The sequence below is a fragment of the Agelaius phoeniceus genome, chromosome 9 (assembly GCF_051311805.1).
Source record: "Agelaius phoeniceus isolate bAgePho1 chromosome 9, bAgePho1.hap1, whole genome shotgun sequence".
NCBI lineage: Eukaryota > Metazoa > Chordata > Aves > Passeriformes > Icteridae > Agelaius > Agelaius phoeniceus.
This window is the reverse complement of record NC_135273.1, coordinates 32,811,754-32,832,505: the sequence shown is the minus strand read 5'-3', so window position 1 is coordinate 32,832,505 and position 20,752 is coordinate 32,811,754. Positions and strand designations below refer to the sequence as shown.

At 45.4% G+C, this 20,752-nt stretch overlaps 1 protein-coding gene across 3 annotated transcripts in view; it reads left to right on the top strand.

Annotated features, from left to right (window-relative positions):
* The window catches only part of MICU1 (mitochondrial calcium uptake 1), a 95,227-nt gene that overhangs the window by 5,849 nt on the left and 68,626 nt on the right, over positions 1 to 20,752 (top strand). For 2 of the 3 annotated variants that reach the window (XM_054637599.2, XM_054637598.2), the window contains exons 3-4: positions 6,849 to 7,010; positions 15,620 to 15,803. In XM_054637599.2, the coding sequence (XP_054493574.2) occupies positions 6,850 to 7,010; positions 15,620 to 15,803 (345 nt within the window). In that variant the 5' untranslated portion in view covers position 6,849. The remainder of the gene's footprint in view (positions 1 to 6,848; positions 7,011 to 15,619; positions 15,804 to 20,752) is intronic. The other variant, XM_077183462.1, reaches the window with a different exon arrangement.

The window sequence follows — 20,752 nt, the reverse complement described above, 5'->3', positions numbered from 1 at the left end:
AGCTCATGAAGCAGGATCGTTATCCTCAGTAAGGGGTGAGAAGATTTTTGTTGGTTTTTATTTTTACAGCTCTTCCAAATTCCCTCTGACATCTCTGGAGGTGTTTTTAGGGAACTTTTCATGGCTGGGGTTTACTGTTATGTTTTCTAGGTAGAAAAGCTCAAGGAATGTGCTGCATTTTGAGTGGAGGAAGGGAAGGGAAGCTTGAAGCAGGAAAAAGCAGCATTTGGCATTTGTTTCTGTGCAAGTTTCTAGCTGCCTCCTAGAAACCTGCAGTGCATTGCTGGAGTCTGACAGTCTGAAGTAGCAAGGAAATGGTGTAGCCTTGCTGGAGGTGCTATTTTCAGTGCTGCTGCAACAGATGGGCCCAGGTGCCTCTGTTTGGATACACTCATTATTCATTTGTGTCTCCAGAGCTGTGCTTCCATCCACTCTCAGATCCTCTGGTCACTCAGCTCACAGGTGAAATTTGGGGTTGCTGTTGAGTTTGCAGAGTTTCTTCTGCCAGTTTAGTGGCACCAAAGTCTTTTCCCCAGATGTAAACATTCCTGTCTCCCTTTCAAGGGAAGCCCAAGCCAGCTACTGTCCCACATCCTTATAAATAATCCAGCTGCAATTTCTAAAAATGCTTTATTAAAGCTAAATCTAAAAGTTTGTGTTTGCAATGCATCATCTTCTCTCCTTAGCCCTGAAAATCAGTACAATTATTTGGCAGAATAAAGCAGCTCATGAGGGGAGGATATCACTGATCATCCATGGCTGGGTGTAGGTACAGAGCTGTGGACTTGGGGATTGGTCATTTCCAGGGCTGAGGATTTTAGGAAGAGGTGAAACTTTCCTGCAGTGACAGTTAAAAAGAAATGGCTGGGCTGTGGCTGAGGTTTCTGTATTGATTGATACTTGGTAGACTCTACATCAATTTGAATCGTGCTCTGAAACAAATGTGGTTCCTCTCCAGCAAAATTAATGTGATCAAATATTGCCCCAATCTCCTACCTGAGGACAAATTACTTTTGCTGCTAGATTTCATTTTCCTAAAACTGATTTATGTCTCTTGGTAGGCTAATAACTTCAGTAAGGTGTGAAATCCTTTCTCTCAAAATTGTGCTCGGTAAGCTGAAATTTTGGAGGGGAAAAGAGCAGGAGCTGTTGGGTCTGTCTTGGAAATGGGGGAAGGAGGGGATCCAGGTGTTTCATTAGCTGGAATGCACCTCCTGGCACCCCTTCAGGAGTTATTCTTATACAAATTTCATGGAATAACAGAATGGTTCCCATTGGAAAGGACCTTAAAGCCCATCCAGTGCCATCCCTGCCATGGCAGGGGCACCTTCCCCTATCCCAGGCTGCTCCCAGCCCCATCCAGCCTGGCCTTGGGCACTGCCAGGGATCCAGGGGCAGCCCCAGCTGCTCTGGGAAGCAAAAGTCATAACTGATTTTGGTGGAGGCAGGTTGAAGCTGTGAGGTTTTCTTTCCTGCTGCTTTATGAATCTCAGTGTTAATGGTGAAACTTCTCTCTTGATTGCTTCACCCTTTCCCTTGCCTGTTGACTTTTCCTTTCCATTTGATTTGTTGTGCGTTTTCCCCATTTTAATTTTTCCAATCCTCTCAAGAAGATGGAGACAGGAGAGCTGGGAGCTGGTACCCTCACTCTGCTGCTCTTGGCTCTGGCTTCAGTGAGCAGGGCTGAGTGAGGAATAACTGACAGTCAGGGGCTGAGATGAGAACAGGTGAGGAATTTTCCTAGAGCATCTGGTGGGTCAGGATGTCTTGATGTGCTCTGGCAACGTCAAACTTGGCTTTTTAACAAACACACAGCTCCAGAAAGCTCTTTGAGTTCTTAGTGCCTCCATCTCAGCCAGTCTCTGCAGGAGATTTTATGCCTAAATAGTGACTCCTAAATACAATTTTTGTTTCAGAAGCTCTCCCTGCATAGCAGTATATTTAAATTTACAATTGACATTCTGCACTAATTCATGGGCTTACCATGTCCTAGTAAAATTGTTCAAATAAGTGCCTGTGACCCCCTTCTCTAATGAAAAATTAAACACCCACTGGCTTATAGAATTACTGTTCTCCCTCTCACATGCTTTGTGAGGCCAGCTTTGACATCACAATCCTGCTTCAAGTGTTTTATCTGCTCTGGATCCCCAAAAGATCTACAGAAAGTTCAGTGCTGGGGGGTACCCAAGTGTGGGAAGTCCCTTTTCCCCAGGCTGAGCTGCTCAGTGCTTTCAGTCTTGGAATCACCAGCTAATTAGGGAGCTGGGAAAACATGAGCAAGTCTTTTTGTTCTCTCCTTTTGGTATTTGAAAAAGTGTGCAAGAGTTGGGATCTTCCAATTCTTATCTGCATTATCTGGGAAAATCTAGGGCTTGGAAAGGCCAGGGGTGGACAGCTTGCCTCAGTTTCCTTGGAAAGCAGATTGGCAGCCAGAGGGTCATTGTTTGGGGAAACCAAATCCCCACATCTAGCCAGAACTGATGTGACTGTTGAAATAATGTTGCATTTCTTCTTTTCACCTGACCTGGATGGTCTCAGTTTGAATGAACCCTGGTTTGGGTTGGATGTGGTGTTTTCCCAATGGGGTTGAGTCTCTCTGTTGACTCTTCTGCTTAAACAAAACCACCTATGAATTGTGGCATAAATAAAAGTAGATGGATCATTCTGTTCTGGAAAAAAAAAGCCCCAACTGTTTCATTTGCCCAAGGGTATTGATTCAACCTCTGAAAGTAACTACAGAGCTGTTCTGAGCAAGAATTTAAGGTAAGCTTGGCTTATCTCTTGGAAACATAAATACAGTTTACAGATTTCCTTGTAGCTGTAGTGCTAGAGCATCATGATAACTCCAAAATAATGAAAATAAGCAAACATAAAATGTGTTTGTTGGTTTTTTTTCCTTTCCCTCTGGGCTGCTTTGTTGTATCCTATTAAAAAATAATCTTTTATTATAGTAAATCATTCAGGAATTGGGATTGTTTCTTATTGTAAGCTGTAATCACATCAGTTGATGGGAGTTTTAGGCTTGATCTCAGTTTTATTCCTTGCCATACTGCAAGCTGTGGTGTTGAATTTTTTGCTGCTGCACAGGACAAGATGCTTATTTTTAATCTTTCAAAAAGTGAGCATCAGCTTTCTCAAGTGATCTTGACTTCAGTGCCTGGAGTTTTTAACCAAATATACCAAATATCATGGCACTTCTGATTTAAAAAAAGAAAATTGTGAGAGATTGTAGAAATTGCAGTGGAAAATTCCACTTCCAGAGGGATTTTTTAATTGCTCTGAGATAAGGATGCTCTTTATTTTGGGGTGATTGTGAGAATTGGCTGCTTTTAGCTCTCTCAGGCAGTTGCTACCAAGTGAACACTCTGGGTAAACATCCCAGCAGAATCAAGGATGGAGCTTGCTTGGACTAGGCAGATAATTTAGTATTTCTTAAGGCTCAGGCAGAGTAAACATTTATGCAATACTAAAGCCAACAATCAGAAATGTTGTAAAAAATCTCTTCAAGCTCCCAAGTAAACGCTGTGGGGCTTAATTTTCATTTTGGTTGATTAAATGATACTGGCAATATTTCCCTTCCCCAGTACATGTTAGGAATACAAAGCTGCAATTAGGATGGGGAACCCTAGAAAGGGCAGGGATAGCTCCTTGAGGAAAAGAACTCATGCAGATTTTCCTCTGCATATGGAGCAGAAATTCATCCCTGGAGACCAAATGGGAACATCAGCTTTGTGTAGAGTGGAAATAATTTTAAATTTGAAATGAGAGTTGTTTTTCATAAGCATCTCATTGTTGTTCAGAGCTGGAGAGGATTGGAGGATCAGTGCTGTTAGCTGCCTGCATTCTATTAACATTTGAATTTTAAACCTGTTTATTTGAAAAGGAATAAGCAAAGCCATGATGCCAATTTTAATAGGAGCACAGATGAATATCAGATGGGTGCTGTTTGGCTGGATTCACTGTGAGCACTGCAATTTGTGGTGTTTGCCCATAAACCAGGGTGGGGATGGATGGGCAGCCTGTGGCTTTGCCATCTCTTGTGCTCCATCCCACCTCCCTTGTCTTAAGACAAAAGTTTTAATCTCCTAGGAAAAAAAAAAAACCACTGTTAAAAGATTTATTAATGATTTTTCATTGCTTTCTTTACTGTGCCATGAAGTCTTCAGGGCCTTTTCCACCACCTGTTGCCTTAAAGATACTGAGCTCCAGCCCTCAGAATTATCTGCTGAATATTTGATGGGTCTTCAGTGCCTCTTCCTGTGTTCCCATCCCAAATTCTGCATCCTGTCGGGTCCGGCTGTCTGTCTCTGCCCCGACACGGGTAGGGCGGTTCTAGGGTGGCACGCGATTCAAAGGACGAGTCTGGACTCTTCAGTTTTTCGGTCTTCAGGTTGTTTATTATTTCTTATCTACAAAATTTTCTGTCTGCCCAACAGAGGTCTGATCTGCAAGCAGTCACAGGCACTCTCTGACCACCCACGGGGCGGTCATGTCTTTTTATACTAAAATCTACGTACACAATATTTACCTTTATTTTCCAATGCTTTTCACCCATATTAACAAGTGCACCTTCACCATAAACCAATCCCCAAGTGCCAACATCATCACAGGAGATGGAGGACAAGAAGAAGAAAGAAGGACAAAACACACCCTGATCCCTCCATCTTGTCTCCATAACCCCCCTGTACCAAAAACCTTAAAGTCTATATCTCACCCTCTAAATGTGTCCCTTTTACACCTTGTACTCTAAAGTGATTCTCTTGTCCTCAAACTCTTGTTACTTCTGTGGATGGATCAAAATCAAGCCACCAAACACTCTTGGCAACATTCCAGGATTTTCGAGACCCCCAAGGGTTCTCCTGGCATCTCTGGACATCGGGAACGATGTGCTGAGATCCCACAGCATCCCTCCACTGTGGAGCCCTGACCTGCAGCAGGTGGCACTGATCTGTCCTGCTCTGCAGGGGGAATGGCCTCACACACCACACACCTGAGAGCTGTTTGCACACACAGCTCCCAGCATCCTCAGTTTTGGAAGGGAATGGTTTAGCAGAATGCTGTGGTGGCATCCTGGGTTGCTGAAGCAAATAGAAAACAACACTTGTGGCTTTAGTTTTGTATTCTGTGGTTATTCACTGCCTGGGAATATGTGAGTAGAATGGCAAGAATGGGGAATAAAAGGAAAAATTAGGCTGCTGCTCCTCTGCTCTGTGTTGTTTTTGGGAATTCCTTTACCATTCTGTTCCCAATTTTAAGGCTGACCTTCTGAATGAAAAAATTGCATTTGCCTCAGAAATGAAACCTTTATTACACAAGAACACGGAGCAAATTTTCTTTTCAAAGGCAGCATTTACCCTGTGCCTTCAATCCTGTGAGCCACCAAAATTGCTTTGCCTCCTGCAGCTGGAGTGTGATGAGGTGGTGTTTCTGTGGTTCCTTTTTCTCTGTTGTAATTATGTTTAGATTTGTAGCTCTGCTTTCCCATTTGTCTCTGTTCTGTTGGAGATGTAATGGGATATGGATTGTATTTTATGAGTTTTGACACTTTGAAACTGGCCCTGTATTTACAGTTGCATATAAATGTTTTGCTCCAGGCTAGCTAAAAAAAGGGATTTAAGAACAGTAGGATTTTCTTAGGAAAATTTAAATGCCTGGGTTGGTTTTGTTTGATAGGTTTGCTTGTTATTTGACTAAATTTGCCTTTTAAAATCCAGCTGTGACTCTGCTTCTGGCCAAATGTCTCTTACCTGCTGTGGTTGCTTATCAGGTCTGCTGCCATCTCCCATGCCTTGGAAATTGAGAGATGGGATGGGCTGAAAATATTTCATGGAATTATGGAACGGTTGGGGTTGGTAGGGACCTTTAAGATCATCCAGTTCCAACCCTTTGCAGGGCAGGGACACTTTCACTAAACCAGGCTGTTCCAAGACTCATCCAGCCTGGCCTTGCAGGATGTGGAGTCCACAGTGTGAAAAACACCAATCACTTGGTTTTGAAATTTTAAAAGTTTAATGATCATGAAATGGTTATAAAAATAGGAATATAATTGGAGTAATAATAATTTGGACAATATGGATTAGGACAATATGAGACAATAGAAACAAAGAGTTATGGACAGTCCAGGTACCTCTTTCTGGGCAGCACAAGCCCAAAAAAGGACCCACATTAACAGAGGATTAACCCTTAAAAGCAACAGCCTGTTGCATATTCATACACCTCATCCATGATGCATAAATTCCATTCAAACCCAGGATTCTGTCTGGGCAGTGTCAGCTTCTTCCTCTGAATCCTGACTGAGTCTCAGGGCTGAGGGAGGCAGGAAGAACTCGATAATGGAGCAATAAATTCTCTTTCTCTGAAAGATTTGGGTGTCCTGTGGCTGCTGTCTGGTGTGAGTCCTTTCTTTTAAAAAAGTATCTTACATAGTATAGTTTCTATTTTAACATTTTGTTATAACCTAAAACTATAACACACTACTTTGGAAAATTAATACAACATAAATTTCTAACATAACACATATAACATTCATTTGAATATTTGCGAAAAGCCAATCATAAAATATGCATTTTTCACACATAGCCTCTGTGGGAAGGTGAGATTCCCTCTTGATGAGGGTTTTGGGGAAAGGCTGAGGAATTGGAATAACTGATAAGCAGCGGATGTGACAGCCAGGTGTGTGCCAATACCTAACGCTCACAAGTATTTCATCTATTTATTAGGCAGATTATGTGCCTCTTTCAGGACATTTAACAAACACCCGTGAGTTACTCTGTGAAAGTTTCCCTGCTCTAGGCCAGGCAGCACTCGCTCGCTCTGTTGTTTGCTAAAGCCCCGCTCTCGTTCCGCAGGATGTTCCGGCTGCGCTTCCTGCCCGCGGCCGCGGGGCTGGCGGCGGTGGCGCGGCGCTCCCATGGCACAGCCCCGCGCCCCGGCACCCGGCCTAGGCTCCTGCTGGCGGCTTTCCTCGGGACCTCTGCGGCCACAGCGGGTGCCAGATTCCTCTGGCAGAGGTAATACATGCATTGCTCATTTCTTTCTTGCCCCTGGTAAGTACCTGTGGTGCTCCTGCTTGTCCTGCTGCACGGAAGGAAGGTTGGTGAGGGGCTGGGAACACAAACCCCGTGAGGAGCCACTGAGGGAGCTGGGGGTGCTCAGCCTGGAGAAAAGGAGACTCAGGGGTGACCTCATCGCTCTCTACAGCTCCTGAAAGGTGCCTGTGCTCAGCTGGGGCTGGGCTCTTTCTCCAGGCAGCACTGACACAACCAGAGGACACAGCCTTAACCTGCACCAAGGGATATATAGGTTGGATATTAGGGAAAAGTTTTTTACACAAAGGATGATAAAGAACAGGAATGGCTGCCCAGGGAGGTGGTGGAGTCACATCCCTGGATGTGTTTAAAAACAGACTGGATGTGGCACTGGGTGCCAGGGTTTAGTTCAGGTGTTAGGGCTGGGTTGGACTCTATAATCTTGAACCCAGTGATTCTGGGAATATCTGGGGGTGATTCCCTGGGTGATTCTGTGCAGGGCTGGGGGTGATTCCCTGGGTGATTCTGTGCATGGCTGGGGGTGATTCCCTGGGTGATTCTGGGAATGGCTGGGGGTGATTCCCTGGGTGATTCTGGGAATGGCTGGGGGTGATTCCCTGGGTGATTCTGTGCAGGGCTGGGGGTGATTCCCTGGGTGATTCTGTGCATGGCTGGGGGTGATTCCCTGGGTGATTCTGTGCAGGGCTGGGGGTGATTCCCTGGGTGATTCTGGGAATGGCTGGGGGTGGTTCCCTGGGTGATTCTGTGCAGGGCTGGGGGTGATTCTGTGCATGGCTGGGGGTGATTCCCTGGGTGATTCTGTGCAGGGCTGGGGGTGATTCTGTGCATGGCTGGGGGTCATTCCCTGGGTGATTCTGTGCAGGGCTGGGGGTGATTCCCTGAGGAGCTGCTTTGCTGCTGGCAGTGCTCAGGGATGCAGCAGAGCTCGGGGTGAGGCGTGGTCTCACACGGGCTCTTTGATGTGGTTTCCTGCTCGTTTCCTCCCTGCCTGGTGGTTTGTGGTGGTGTGAAGAGAGAAACCTTTACTTTCACAACTTCTGTTTGAAACAGCACATCTGGGTAGGGTTTGCTCCTCTCCTTTTTTGTGTGTTCTGCTGGCTGCTTGATGTATAAAATGCAGCAGAGGAGCAGAAGGGGTCAGTCTGTCTGGGTGGGAAGGTAGCAGCACACAGGATTTATGTGCATTTTCAGGGTCAGAGCTTTAGGACACCTCATGGGTTCTGAGGCTCAAAGCTCTCTCCTGTACCTGAGGTGAAAGGGGATGTTTGGGCTTTCCTGAGGTGACTCTCACTGAACCCTGGGGCTGTGCCCTGTCTGAAGTAAAACAGGGACTCCCTTCTCTTCCCTCAGCATGGCACCAGCAGTGTCACTCAGGCACATGACTGCAACTGGAGTCTAAAACTGAAGTATTTGCTGAAAGCCTGTGTTCTTTTCATTCTATTCCTCGAGTGATTTGTTGCTGGTTTCCTGCTCACCTGTGGCTAGAAGGCTTTAGTTTTAATGCAGTGGGAGAAAGGGGATGGGCATTGTTCTGGCTGTTCCTTAGAGCTGTCAAAGCTGGCTCTGTGCTAAGAGGAGCTGCTCAGTGGAGGAAGAACACTGTGATCCAGCACAGTGTCATTTTGTGCTGCATTTTGGTAATGATCTGCACTGATGCAGTCAGTGCCTCTGAGGGAATGGCCAGGATAACTCCCCTTTTCCAGCAGGGAGGAGAGTGGGGTTTTTCCACTTCAAACCTTATCCTCAACACGATCAGAAAGTCAGTAGGACATCATGTCCTATGTAAAGCTGTCCCAGAGACAGGGAGTTAATGTCTCCCTTCTGTAGCAGGTTCCTCTGCTTTTCAAACCAGCTACATTTTCAGTGCTGGGGTTGCTTTTATCAGGAGGATGGTGCTTGTGCTGTGTGCAGTGCTGGGCCAGGGAGGGATTTTTGGCTCCTGGAGTACTTTGCTGTTCCTTGGAGGCCCTTGGGCACCTTCCTCAGCTGAGAGCACTGTTAGAAATCAGCCAGTGAGACACAGCTCTCATCAATCTGGAGAGGCTGACTTGCTGTTATTACTTGTTTTGCCTTTCCTCGCTCTGTCTCCTTCATCTTTTATACATTTATAAAGCACTAAATAGAATTGTACAGACTTTCAAGTATTCCTTTCCTATCTGAGCCATGAAATAAATCCTCAACGTCAGCAACTGTAAAATAAAAGTGCACCCAAGCTTACAATATTAATTTAATTACTTGGCACAAAGCTGCTGAATTAAACAAGGAACAAATCTGATATGTTTGATGTAGGAAAATTTTTCACACTGATGTTTTAAATGGACTTTCAAGTGGGCATTTTAGCCTTGTTTAAAGAAATGAGGGATGAAGTGTAAATTTCCTTTGTCCTTCTGAAAATGGATATTAGGTGATCAGTAGAGTTTAAGTATGAGAATAGGTGAATACAGAATGTTTGTAATGACATTCTCAGTTACTCAGGTGTGTCCTGGGTTAGTACAGGAAGTAGCAGTAAGTATAATTAATTAGTACTAAAAGATAAATATGTAAATATTTCTTTACAGTTAAGGCATTAAAGATGTACCAGGCCAGATCAAGAAACAGTTGGAAATTTTAAGTTTCTTGGGCTAGGTAAGTAGAAGATGGTGATGGTGGTGTGAAGAAAGGCAGGAATTCTCAGGTGCAGTCTGAACCCAGTGTATTTCAGGTGGATTCTGCAGGGTGTGCTCTGAGCAGCAGCAGAAGCCAGTGCTAGGGTAAGGAAGTTCACACAAAGGTAGAGAAGAACTCAAGGAGTGAAAAGATATGTATGGAGAAATCCTCTGGTTGTATGATGCAAGGTAGATTTAATTGTGTCTCCCTGAGGTGGGTTGGTGGGATCCTTGTTCCACTGCAGGTAAGTGTTGGTCTTGTTGCCTTCCCTGCCCTCTGGGAAGTCCTGCTGCCTGCTTTGGGGGACTGCATCTCCTCTAAATTATTTTACAACAGGAGTAGCTCATGCTGCTCAGTTTTCCTGTGGCAGGGAATACTTGAGCAGTGCAAATAGCTGAGCTTAGAAGACTAATGAAGTTTACCCTTTCTCAGCAATAACTTAAACTCTGAGGATTTCCAGCTGGCAAGAGAAGCAATTAAGTATCTGGGCATTGGCATAATGAACTGAATTAATTGAAATTAATCTTGGTGCAGTCATTGGCTACTCTAAATGAGGCACTAATGTATGAGAAGTACTGAATCTCACAGTTTGTGGCAAGCTTAAGTTGGTAAAAAAAATTCTGTTACTGATCCTAGTGTAAAACTTGTACCTTCTACTTCCTGATACCCATTTGGAGTGCCAGGAAATGGCTGCAGATCTGTTCTTCTTGTCACCCTTGTTGGCTGAATCTGTGGGCCTCTGAAAGCCCTTAAATTGGCATTTTGGTGCTGAAGCTTGTTAATCAGTCTAACATGAGTGAAGGAAAGGAGCAAAGGTACCTTTGGGGGCACAGAGTGACCTCTGTAAGCAGTGTCTTACCAGTGCTCTTCCTGCCAGACTGAAAATACTTAGATAATGCTCCTTTTCTTATCCTTCTGTGAATGAATTAGTGGTAAGAGTAAGGATAAGACACCTGTGTTGCTCTGGAAATTGCTGCCTTGTTGGAGCCAGTCCAGAGGAGGCCAAGAGCTGCTCCCAGGGCTGGAGCCCCTCTGCTCTGGAGGGGCTGGGAGAGCTGGGGGTGCTCACCTGGAGAGGAGAGGGATTGGAGAGGGGAACTTGGAGCCCTTCAGTGCCTACCAGGGCTCTAGGAGAGCTGGAGAGGGACTGGGGACAAGGGGGAATGGCTTCCCACTGCCAGAGGACAGGATTAGTTTAGATATTGGGAAAGAATGGTTCTCTGTGAGGGTGGGCAGGCCCTGGCACAGGGTCCCCAGAGAAGCTGGGGCTGCCTGGATGTGCCCAAGGCCAGGCTGGACAGGGCTTGGAGCAACCTGGGCTAGTGGGAGGTGTCCATGCCCATGGCAGGGGGTGGCACTGCTGGAGGGGCTTTAAGGCTCCTTCCAAATCAAACTGGTTTTGGGATTCTATAACTCTGTTTAAGAATGCAATGATTTTTTGTAGCAGTGTCCCAGGGGCTTTAGAGTAATTTGCTTAGAATACATTTTTAATGGGAGAATTGCTGGAAATATCTTGTGCCAGCTGAAAGAGAGACTTCAAAAATCTCTCTTGTAGTAAAACAAAGGAAACCACATAAATCATAGTCAAGAGGGAAGAAACCTGTTTTATTGGTATAGATGTGTCAGGTACAACTTAACCTAATGTATGGGAGAAAAGATGAAAAATTAGAGGTATTATTCATGTGAGTTTATTTTTAGAGCCCTCATGTGCTTACATGTCAGGGGGATGGAGAGAGCTGATCTTTAAGGTCTCTTCCAACACAAACCATTTTGTGATTTTATGCTTTTTTAATTCTTGGTGAGAGGTGACACACTCAAGAGACTCTCCTTGGGATTGCTGTGCTGAGGATTTTTCCCTTAGACTTCAAGACACATTGGTCTGGGAGTGGTGTCTTGAGAGAACTCTGTGTTCTCTCCAGTGGCTTTTGGCTGAACACTGAGGGTTTTACTCCATGGACATTGGGGAAGGAAAGGATCAGAGCCTGGGGGCACAGCCCTGTACCCCACTGTGGTGAGCTCTGTTTGGAAATGAAAGCAGCATCTCCTGCATTAAGAAATAGCAGATTTCTGCTCACAAGGATATTGGGGTAGTGTCAGGACACCTCAGGATTAGGGTGGCATTAGGGTGACTGCCTTTGTGAGGTTCTTGCCACAAATTCATTGTGCCAGTTTATATTGGTGCTGAGTATGTGAGAGATGAGGAGGGAAGCAAAGTAGTAAAGAGCCCTGTGAGTGTGGCAACACCCTGAGAAATTGGGTTGTGGCTCTTCATCCTCTCTGGTGAATTCCTTATTAAAGTTTCAGGTAACTAATTTAGGTGCTGAATGTGGTTGAGCTGAGGATGAGCCAGAGCTCCTTGCTGAGAGTTCTCCTGATCCCTGGAGGTTGTCTGTTTTTATCAATGTCATGTCCTAACTTGCTTTTGCATTACAGCAGGAAAGCCCTGAAGTCTTAAGTGGCTTTTAAACGTCACTGGGATGTCCCAGCTGTTTACATACAGGGGGAATGGCAGCTCTTAGTCAGCTGAGGAGCACGTGTGTCAGGCAGGTTCCTCCCTCCTGCCCTGGTCTGCTGACAGCAGCTTTGCTGACTCCTGGGTGCCCATCTCTTCCTTTTCCTCCTGACACTGAGCAGCAGCTGATAGCTGAATACTTTGCTACTGCCTCCAGGATTAGAATAACTGAGCACTGTTATCTCTGGCACAAAGTTTTGTGATTTATTTTTTTTTCCATGCTGTTCTGCTTCTGTCATTCAAAGAAGAAAAATACTGTGAAGTGAGGGGTTGTGATTCATTGGAAGACCTGCAGGACCTGCAACTTGTGTATCCCATGGTTGCATGTGTTTGGCTCTCTTAAGGAATGGGTCCCCAAAAGAGAATTTATCATTGCAGGCCTCTGGTAGCTCAGTGGTTTTGGGGAGGATGAGGATTCTGATCTTACACTTGATTGTTGGCTTTCTCCAAGGATTCAAAGCAGATATTGCTGAGTGGGTGGTGAGTAGTCTTTGATTCAAATTCAGTTCACTGGAGGGGAAGAAAGTCTGAAGAGATCAGAATGGTTGAGGCATGGCAGTAGGGTTCAGGAGCCAGGGCAGGCACACTCTGTGGGAAGGGCTGGTGGCTGGGCTTGGCACACAGTGAAGGGAGGCTTTGTATTTTCATTTCCCTTTTTGTGCAGAAGCTGCAGCACCAGGAATTTCATTGGAAAGTCAGCCTCATCAAACAGGGGAGGAGAAGAGAGAGTCTTCACTTGCTGAGGGAAGTCTAGCAGGGTGGATATTTCTGGAGCTATGGGCTTTTTTTTTCCTCCAGCCATACTCTGACATCTGCACTGAAAGGATTTTTTTATGTGGGCTGAGTATGGAAGTTGCAGTTGTTGGAAGCCAAGGATTTCAGCAGAGGGTGGTAAAATACACAGAGAAGGTGCACACAGAGAGCTGCTCCTTCAGTGGTTAGTTCAAGAATAGCTGTTAAACCTTGCTTGAGAAGCAGCCTACAGACTCTGCCTTTCTCCCAGCTCGTTTTCCTGGATGCTGGGATGGTGATCTGAGTGTGGAGCAGAGTTAATTACCTGGATAAACCAGAGGGAGGAAAAAGCTGCCTGTATTCAAACAGCCTCAGTCTGTATCACTGGAGCAACTGACTTGACAGCCTGATGGATTGAAGGAATGCGTGGGATGTGCTGAAAAAGTTTGATTTTTCAATTTCATCTTTCCCTTCCCTGGGCTGCTAGCTGTCAGTCAAGCACTACAGGAGCAAATCTTTCCTGATACAGTTATTCTCCAGCATTTTTCCTGTGGAACACCTTAGTTGTGGAGATAGGCAATTGATTTCCTATTGCTTCTCTGCCCCTTTTCCCAAGAGGTTCCCTCAGAGCTACTTAAGATGGGTGTCCTGCCTGCACAAGGGCTTTCCATGTCAGTGCTGCTGCTGTAGCCTCAGCTGGCAGCTGCATTTTTCAGCCAAACCCACAGCTCCTCAAGGGTGTGCCAGTGCTGATTAAACTTTCAGGAAAGGCTTCAGGACAGGTGCCAGCATGGACTTCATGCTCTCCAAGAGAGATCAGCTGCAGGACTGTTCTGGGGAAAGAGTTTCCCTAGCTTAAGATCTTTGTGGAGGACCCAGGTTTGGATCCTGTCTCTGGAAGTTTGGTTCAGTGGAGGCCATAAAGATGGTGCTTTGCTGTAAGACTCAGAAATATATATTGGCAAATTGAGACTCAGGGCCTTTTCAGAGCAAGAAGTGTGTGAAGGTCCATTTGAATGTAAAAAGGCAGGATTAGTACTGCTCTTCACTGAACACTTGTGTATTTTATTACATCAGATCCCTGTAATGGGGCTGTGTTGTGTCCCACTGTGGACTGGAAACCTCTGAATCCCTGTCTGAGCTGATCCCTTCCAGCCCAATCCATTCCATAAATGATGAAGTGTCTTCTTCCCACCAGTAATGTGGAGTTTGCAGTTCTTTAGCCCATTCCCATCTGTCTTGTTCTGTGCTGTCAGTGAATTATTGGATGCTGATAAGGAGAGAGTTGTCTTTTCTTTTGGTAGCATTTAAATTAATTGATGGATCACTTACCCTCATTGCTCCTTCTTGGAAGCTGATGTGCTGAGATTGCTGCAAGCTGTGGAAGGTGTCCCTGCCCATGGCAGGGGGTTGGAAGGAGAGGATCTTTAAGGCTCCTTCCAACCCAAACCATTCCATGATTCTGTGATTCCTGGGGAGGCAGACACAGGCTCTTCTGTTGGTATTACACAGCACATCTGTGTTTTCCAGGAAACTGGCAGGATGAAGTATGTGTAGCCTTTTGTTTAGAGCTTGGGAGACTTCAAAAATCTTGGTTTGTTTTTGTTTTTCTCCCAAGGCAGCCCTTTTAAAACAAACTCACACAGCTGTCAATGACCACATTCATAGCTCCAGGCAGTACTAAAGTGGGCAAGGAGCAGCACCTGTGTGTAAGCTGCATACCCTGTGATTAGTCCAAAATAAATCACCAGGAATGCAATGTAAAGACAGATTTGTTTAAATTATGGGCAGGCTGGGATGTTTCCCTGAGCTGTTTGAGTCCTTTAGAAAGAGAAATAATGTTGTCAAACTGTTGGCTTTGTTGCTTGTGACACTCCTCAGAGATTATCATTTCACTGCTGTTAATGTGGTCTGAGCTCTGTCTGATTCTAAACTGCTTTACAAGTAAAGCCAGAGCATTGTTTGGCTTAGGGATTTATCCTGCTTTTTATTTAATCATCCCATTGCCAGTTGCAGTTCTGTGAGTTGCTCCTGATTGAGTGATTTGAAGTGTTGAGTCTTGGTCTATGAACAGAGTTGACTGAAGATCTTTGTATTTGAACAGCAAGGGAAAAGGGGTCCTGGGCTCTGCCAGAGTTTTATTTGCACCTTGAGGACAAACAGCTCCAGTTTTGTTGTCACAAATCCTGCAGCACTGGTGTTTAGAAGAGTCATTGGTGGAAGAAGGGGATAAAACAGCTTGTCAGCTGCTGGAGATAGAAAATAAATCAGCTGAGCTGAAACAAAAAGGTTGTTCATCCTGAATCCTGCAGTGCTGATGGTAGAACTGTCACTTAATGCATCTTTTTGGGGAAGCAGAGGTGGAATTTAGTGCTAGAGGAGGTATGATATGCCTTTCTCCCAGTGTTTCTTGCATGTCTGGGTTTTGGGAGAGAGTGTCATAATTCACTGAGTGATTTGGACTGGGAAAACTTTCTGTGGCCATTAGTCTGGGTTTTGATGTGGGATGGAAATTTGATTAGAACAGGGGAAGCACACTGAATTCCAAGGGGACTGGTCACTTCTCTGCTTTTGGTTTGCAGCCCTCCCTGCTGAACTGGAACCAGTGGAGCGTGGCAGGACCATTTTGTGGCACCCCTCAGTCACTTCCTAAACCAGCCTTTTCTTTTCCCTGGTACAGGGCATATGCAGAAGACTCTGTCAGACACGGCCCGAGGGCAGAGCCAGGGGAGAAGATGAAGCAGGAGGAGGAGGAGGAGAGCAGCAGCAGCAGCAGTGAGGGCAGGAGGGCAGTGGCCTCAGGCGATGAGGAGGCGCCGGCGGAAGGGAAGAAGAAGAAGCGCTCCGGGTTCAGGGACCGCAAGGTACCAAACTTGGGCATCCTGCAAGAGGGAAAACTTGCTCTGTACCTGTCTGTATTTTCTGAGGCACCTCACTCTTTTAGGAGCCTGATTTCTCAGCATGTGGCCATGAGTTCCTGCAGGTTGAAATTTGCCTTTGGAAAGCACAGTACACTGATCTCTGAAATGGAGACCTCTTTTCCCACCTCCACTTACATGTCCAAGATAATCAAGGTTTCTGCACTGATGGCTGTTGGGATGGTGCAAACAAAGCAAGGAATTGTTGCCAAAGCTTTTAAACCATCTGGGATATTCAGCATGAGTGTCTCTGAGTCCATCCTTTTGCCTGTGGGTATACACAGTGCATGGAGGAAGAAGTAGAGGGTGAATGTGGAAGGGAGGGTTGTAGGAAAGGTAGACTTTAATTCTTCATTTAATTTTTCTGTGCATATGTACCTGTTGAAATACAGGCTCAATCCCCCTTCTTGGTTAGTCCTGGCTCTCTCTTGATGCTTCTGGCTATTTCATTTTCAGATCAGACACATTTTCAAGAGAGGGAAAACTTGAGTAATAAACTCTGTTGTTGGTTTGTGACCTGCCTTCACTCTTGGGGAGTTCCAGGAGCTTTGGGCACCTCAGAACTGGCAACTGGTTTGGCACTATGTGAAACCACTGTTATTAAAGGATGTGTAATTTGATCTGGCAGAGTCCTCTAACTGGGAGCTGGCAGACAGCAGTATTTTATTTTTTAAGCCCATCTGGATGTCAGTTTTATAGGACTGTGTTGGATGATGTAATATCTTTGCAGCACCAAAGAGGAGAAAGGAATTGTGAAGAGCATCTACTTCCATTTTGTTATGACTTGCTTCTGATACTTATTTTTAAGCCTGTATTCTGGAGGTTGCATCTCATTAGCTGTTAAATTGTGGGTAGTCATATATAGTGGCTTAACAGCTTCTCATGAAAAATTAAGAGCTGTTTCCTTTAGAGCTGCTGAATCATTTTGGTTCCTGGTCAGAACAGATTACACAACTAGAGATTTCAAGTGCTTTGTGGTATTTGGGGCTCCAGACTCTCTCCTGTTGTGACCTGTTGGTGGCAGCTCAGTGAAGTTCTGTAGTGAGATACTGTGCTGAGATACTCAGAATTGTCCAGGAATGTGGGTTCTTGCTAATTTTCATGGCAGCTGGGTGTCAGGTGCTCTGACAACTTCAGCTCTTGCCAGTACCACTCAAGAAAAGCAGGTTATTGGTTTTTTCCAGTGTTAGCAGATGGAGGCAGGTTGCAAAGAGCAAACCACAGTCCACCTCCACCCACACTCTTACTTTTGAATACAGTGAGTGCAAAGATTGATTTTTGTCTGATGTGGCTGCTGCTGGGGCAGCCACAGGAAGTTTTTTACATGCAAGGACTATTGCTCCAGTTGTTTGAGATGTGCCTGTGTTGACCAGCTCTTTGCTTCCCAAACTAGGCAGGGAGGAATATGCCCATGATTTCCAAATAAGACACAAGCCAGGTGTGCCCAAAAGATGGGAACAGTGTGTGGCCTGGATCCCTTCTCATCCCAGAGTGCCTTCTCCAGGAGCAGCAATTTCCCTGGGGACAGCCCTCATCATCTTTGTGCCAACACAAGCCTTTTCTCTGCAGCCTCCAGACAGAACGTTCCTTGTTGGCCTGAATGCCAATGTTGCAAAAGCTCCTTTAAACGCAGGATGTGCCAGGTATTGTCCCGGATGCCTGCTCCCTGTTTGGTCAGCAGTTGCTGCAGTGAGTCACCCCCCCCGGAGCTGTTTGGATGTGGCCAGCTCAGATGACAGGGGAAGGTGTGCCCTGCTCCCCACTCAAAATCAGGGCTGCTCCCAGGATGTGCTGCTCCCCTAACTCTGTAGCACCTCGGGAATTCTTGACTCTTCTGTCTGTTTAAGAAAACCCCAACAAACCACCACCCACAGTACAAACTCTTCCCAGCTCTTCCCATAATTAATTGAAAATAGCGTGGGATTTTCCTTGTGAAAAAAATTAAGCCTAATTGGAAGTGTTTAGCACTTGTTTGTTATCCTAATGTTGCTTTTAATGAAGGTGATGATTAGTGGTGAAGCAGTAAATTAAGTTTGACATTGCTGTTTTAAATAGTGATCCAGTGAGAGGGGGAAGCTGAAACACAAAGCACTCTCAGGTGTTGGGATTGTGTGTGGATGCTTCCCAGGCAAGTGTTGCCTGTGCAGTGGATATGTAGGGCAGAAAAGGAAAAAAAAAAATTTACTTGAGTGCCTCAATATAGTTGGAAGGCTAATGAGCTGTAATGCAGGATGGGGGCAGGCTGATGTGTTAATTAACTTGCTAAAAGTGTTTGCATGCAGCAGTAGGGCTGACTTATCAAGATGTACTGGCAGTGTTTGGGTCCTGCAGGTATCTTGCCTTGGGATGTTCCTGTGCTGAGCCTTCATTTGGGTGTGTGTCACAGGAGGAAGCACGAAGAAAATGAGTCTTAATTAATTTCCCCTGTAAAGATGTGTGCTGCTGCATAGTCAGGGAGGCCCTGGTGATGCTCTGTGCCTTGAGATGTTAATTTAGAGCTTTATTTTCATGTCAGCATAGGATTTAGGTTTTTTTTTTCTTTTAACCTGAGGCTTAGCATAAACATTGACAGTCTCAACAGCACCTTCACTCTTGTAGAGCAGCAGGGATTACTTACTTGTCTTTCTCCTCCAGTACATGCTCTACTAATAAATGCAAAAAAGGGATTTTTCCCTTTGGGTTATATCATCTTTCTGGAGGTGCTTGATTACCTGAGGCTGCATTTCTGGGGGCAGGATGAGAATTTTGACTGGTCTTCCTTGCATCAAGGACTGGTTTGTACTAGGGAAAAGTGAGAGGTCAGGAGAGGAGACACTTGCCTGGAATTTCAGTCCAGGTGGCTTTGAAGCAGTGCAAAAACCCCTCACAAATGGTTGTCTGCACCCAAAGACATGGGCTCCTAACTCCACATTTGTTTTGGGGGATCAGGCCACCCTTGTTAAGCACTCACTTGATGTTCAGCACCCAGGCACAAATAAATGAGGTTTTCCCCATTTGCAGCATCTTGGCTGCTCCCTTCTTGACCTGGCTTGGTGTTGCACCCAGCCTTGCAGCCAGAGGCATGGGCTGCAACATTTGTCAGTTTTTGCCAGCTGATTAGCTCATTACCTAGAATGATGTAATTGTGAGTTCAGCTGCAGGCAAAGGGGAAGAAGTGTGGCTGCATTTGTTCCCTTCTTGTAGGGAAGCTTGTGGAAGAAGTGAGATTTCAGCTGTGATGAAAGCAGCCTGTGAGATGCTAAAAAGCAGTTTAGATTCTACTCTTTTGGTCCAGATTGTGCATTTCTGTGCTCTAAGGTTAGATGGGAGATGTGGCTTTGAGCCCGTGTTGTTAGTAAGCTGTGGAAGTAATACTCTAAATATTCTAAACATGAGGAGAAAAGCACCTGAAAGCAGCAAGCCTGAGAGCAGGGGATTAAAACAGATGTAGAGGGAAGAGCCATTGTGGATATGGAGTCAAATGGCTAAAATGAAACATGGTTTTAGTGGCAGAATCTGTCTCTGGTGCAGCAGTGGGGTTGTGCCCAGCTGGGCTGAGGAAAAGCAATTGATAGTGCCTTGCAAGAAACTTTTCCACAGGCTTGGAAAATTTGGTTAATGAGTTGGTTTTTTTTTAGCTAGAAAGCAGCAGTGTTGGAGGGTTACCATGGATGGAGGGAGGAGGAGCTGGTTGTGGTCTGTGGTGTCTGCTCTTGGCTCCAGTCTGGGCTTTCATATTGCCCTTGTTTTATTTGTCTTCCTTGAAGGTAAAACTACTGAGCTGTTTCTGGCTGATTAAGCTGGGTGGGGTGTTATTCATGAGATCAGGTCAGGCAGGAGTGAGATATGGCCTGCACCCACAAGTGGAAAGATCCCTTTGGCATAAGGAGCTGCCTCCTGCCAGGTGGGAGCAGTAGACAAAGCCAGAGAGAGGGGGAAAAGTGGGTGTCATCTTTTACTTGGAGCTTGGCTATAAAGCAATTTTCCTCATTCCAATGCCCTTAGCTGTGCAGAACCTTGTGGACTGGAGCAATAAAAGTGGGATTAGGTTTGTTGATTAGAAGTGCAAAGGCCCTAGGGAAAAAAACCCCTTTCTCCTGCAGGAGGGAGGGAGCTGCCTGTAGTGGTTGATGCAAGGACATGTGAATTCTGGAAGAGCTGTGGTGATGCACAGAGGAGTGGGGGAATGCTGAAGGTGTTGCCATTCCAGGGAATGTCATCTGGGGCAAATAAAAAGGATTTGCTTTCCCAAGGCCTGGCTTGGGGAATTTGGAACATTTGACCTTTTTTATTTATCCTAGAAGTAAGAAAAACTAGAGAGGGTGTTTTCTGTCTGATAAACATCAGGCTGAGGAAGTTGTTCAGGAATTTAAGGACAAGGCTGAAGCAGGACCAAAGCCAGGAATGATCTACAGCTGCCTTGGCAGTACCCTTGATCTTGCCTGTTCTCTTGCAGCACATCTTTGGTGGGGATTTTTTCCTCCTGTGGCTCCTGGCCAGCTGCAGGTTTCAAATACATTATGGACTGTTAAACACAGCATATAATGCAGGAATGAAAAGCTGAAGTAAGGAGGAAAGTTTTCTGTGCTAATACATGATGAAGTGTAGGTGTCTGTACCTTTTTCCACCCTTGTGGCCTTCTGTTGGGATTTTGTTTAGAAAAGCTGTCGGTTTTCTTTGATTAATTCCAGCTGTTTGAGGGGAAACTGCTTCTAGGTACCAAAAAAAAAAAATCACTGCTGGCAGAGTTAGGAAGAAGCAGATTGGTGGGGAGGACTGAGTTTCTGGGGAATTCTGCCAATGTGATAGAAAAGAGGAAAAAATGAGCTTGGGTGACTGAGCAACCAGCTGCGGCTCCAAGCGATTTTTTCCAAGACTCTGCTTGAAAGTAAAGGTTTCTCCCAGCCTTCCAAGAC